The sequence below is a fragment of the Helobdella robusta genome (assembly GCF_000326865.2).
Source record: "Helobdella robusta unplaced genomic scaffold HELROscaffold_62, whole genome shotgun sequence".
NCBI classification, from domain to species: Eukaryota; Metazoa; Annelida; class Clitellata; order Rhynchobdellida; family Glossiphoniidae; genus Helobdella; species Helobdella robusta.
The window spans coordinates 659820-663207 of record NW_008705346.1 but is presented as its reverse complement, the minus strand read 5'-3'; the positions used below and the strand labels follow the sequence as shown (position 1 = coordinate 663207).

The window sequence follows — 3388 nt, the reverse complement described above, 5'->3', positions numbered from 1 at the left end:
AGCAGCAGACGATGAGGGCCACGAGGAAGAGACCCAGCCCCTCGATGCTCGCCTTGAATGTCAGCACCAGCACTTGCAAACCAACCGAATGTTTCGTCAATTTGAAAACTCGAATGAGTCGAATAACTCGCAGGAAAGCCAGAGATGCACTGGATTTAGCGCTGGAACAACTCATGGTGGAGATGACGTTGACAAATGTGATGTAGTAGGGGATGATGGCTGTCACGTCAACGATGTTCTTGAAATCTTTTATGAAACGAAATTTGTTAGGAGAAGAAATGAACCTGATGACAACTTCAGCAGTGAACCAGAGAGTGCACGTAGTTTCGATTATGAAGAATGGATCGAGAAAGTTTGGCGCTTCATCAGCGACGCAGTGCGTGTCGGAGAAGGCCGGCAACGTTTCAACGCAGAACAGAATGATAGAGACCAACGTCATTATTACGGACACCAGAGCCACGACGAAGGCCGCCCTACTCGTTTCAGGATACTCAAACAGCATCCAGAGGTATTTCAATATTTTATTCTTCGGGACCTCAATGTCGTCGCTGGTGTACCCTTCTCCTCGCTTGTACTCCTCGACAACATCCGACTCCAGCTCGTAGAACATGAGCTCCGATAGAAAAATGTCATCGTGCACGTGGTGAGGTCTCTTCAGCTTTCCACCGTATTGGTAGTAACTGAAGATGGCCTCGAAACTTGGTCGGTGTCGGTCAAGAAATATTTCATCCCTGGTGTGGTCGTAGTAGAGCTGCCTCTTGCGCGGGTTGCCGAGCAGAGTGTCTGGATGTTTGTCGAGGATGGATGCTCGAGTTTCAAAAAAGTGGCCGCTGACGTTGATGCGGATGCGTTCGCAGCCACACCGTCCCGAGCCGGATGAGGAATCTTGCTCCAGTTGTCGCCTCAATGTTTCCGTCGTCAGTGATTTTTTGCGTCGCCATTTTGCGAGAGATATGCTGGCTCGTTTTGCTCTTAAAAATAAATTGAAAGCGCTGTTCGGTTGTTGTTGCTGTTGTTGTTTTGGCGGCGAGGAAGGTGTCTTGAAAGAGTTGGAGGTTGTTGCGATGGAGTTGTGACGAGACAATTTGTTGCTGAGGTTGTGATAGCGACAGCTGGCAGATCGTTTGCAGCCTTGAAGGTCAGGTCTAATAGGTCGCGGCGTTGAAAAGTACATGTTGTCGTTTTCTTGCGACTCAAATTCTACATCTGTTGAAAAATGTGCTTGCTGCTGAAACCGTTTTTGTCGTCGTAGTTGCTGTGGTTGTGGTGGTTGCTGCAGGGATTGCTGCTGGTGAAACTTCAATCGTTGTTGAATATCGCGCGTGGGTTGTTGCTGTTGCTGAAATTGATGTTGCTGTGAAAACTCTTGAAACTCATCATCCTTCTCGTATTCAAGTAGACGTTGTCGTTGAGCAAAATTTTCATTATCCGAATCAGTGAGATACTCGCTGGCTTGGTTGTTGTTGCAAATGACCATGTCTTCATTGAACGTGTCGTCAACGTTGTTGTAGTTGCTCGTGAGGTCGTTGTATATACTCGAGATGTCTGTGTAGCAGCTACTACTCGTCGTTGTCGCCGCGGTCGTAGCTGCAACAGCAGAGTTTTTGTTGTTTTTACATTTGTTGTTGTTGGCGAATATTCTTGGTCTCAACTCGCTCAACATTGTTGGCGTTTCATTCAAATTTCGTCTGTCGTGTCTTTTGTTGAAGTTGTTGTTATCGTTTTTGTTGTTGTTGCTGTTGAATGTTGATGTTAGTGTAAATGTGGTCATCTCGTTGTTGCTGTTGTTGTTGTGGTTGTTGTTGATGATGTTGTTGATGATGAGGATGTTGTTGTTGTTGATGATGACGTCATCGTTAGCAGCGAAATTTTTTATTCTAGCATCACACGAAATTATCCAGATATAACAAAAATGAAAATCCGATCAATCAAAAAACTTCAATTTTCCAGAAGATTTTATTGAATCACGAAAAACGCTAATAAATAAATATATTATAAAACCAAATGATGTTAATAATAATAATAATAATAAATAATAATAATAATTCTTATTATTCTTATTCTTGTAACCTAAATATCAGGTATATAATTAATCCGACTGGTTATGCCTTTTAAATTGTGTAGGTGATAAAAAAACTTAACATTGTTTCATATCAAGTTAAAAAAATAGTATTATTATTATTAATAATATTGTTGTTGTTTTTTTTGTTGTTATTATTATATTATTATTAATATTATTTTTATCATTATTCTTATTATAACTATTACAACAACAACGTATAACTAATTTGGCCCTTAATAAAATTGCTATTATCGATAATTAATTCTCGAATTAATTTTTTAATTATTAAATAAATTTTATAAATAAACTAATTTCTAATCTATAATTTTACATAAAATCTGAAAGAATTTGGTATTAAACTTATACCACTTGCTAGGTTTTCTTCAACAGGCTATACTTGCATGTATGCATGTATGCATGCATACATGCATACATGCATGCATGCATACACACATACATACATGCATCGTATATTCATTAGCATTGTTAATTTTATGGTTATAATATTTGTCAGCGAGTAGATTGATGAATGAATTAGTAAATGGATGAATGAATAAACGAACGAATGAATATGAAAATGAACACATGGATGTTTGGATGGATGAATAATTGAATGAATGCATAACGACGTGATTGGATAAATGAATGATTGAATGGTGGATTGATTTTCCGATAGGATTGAATGAATGGGTGAAAAACAGATAAATGTATAAAAATCCTGATGAATGACAGATGAATGGAATGATGAAAGAGAAAAGGAGTGAGTGAGCGAGCAAAAAAAAGATAAAAGAGAAAAAGCCATCTAGCGGTGAAGGAATAAATTCATTTGGCATCTTTGTGTTTGTCCTCTTCTTCTGCTATTTCATTCATTCTCTTATTTGTTTTACGGTCATTCGTTCTTCTATTAATTTATTTGTTTTACATTCATTCATTCATTCATTTGTTTTAAATTCATTCTTTCATTCATTTGTTTTACTTTCATTCATTCATTTTTTTCACGTTCATTCATTCGTTTAATCATTCAAATTTTCGTCCATCTTTCATTAATTGATTAACTTTCATTCGTTTGTTTATTGGTTCATATATTATTATTGTTATTATTATTGTTGTTGTTGTTGTTGTTATAGTTTCTTTAGTCCTATTTATTTGCTCATGGCTGTCTTAAAAAATCATAAGTCGTTTTTTAGGTACTTGTATGTGCGTGCGTGTGTGTGTGTTAAAACGTGCGTGTGTGATATGTGCGTGTACGTGTGTGTGTACGTGTGAATATATATATATATATATATATATATATATATGTGTGTGTGTGTGTGTGTGTGTGTGATG

The 3388-nt window shown here is 37.3% G+C and overlaps 1 protein-coding gene across 1 annotated transcript; it reads right to left on the bottom strand.

Moving 5' to 3' along the window:
• Window positions 1-4: 4 nt before the first annotated feature.
• HELRODRAFT_122624 (hypothetical protein) lies at window positions 5-865 on the bottom strand (the record flags this gene model as incomplete). Its single annotated transcript, XM_009029828.1, has 1 exon — window positions 5-865. A coding segment is annotated over one exon (861 nt), but the record flags the coding sequence as incomplete, so codon positions are not given.
• Between the last annotated feature and the right edge of the window lie 2523 nt (window positions 866-3388).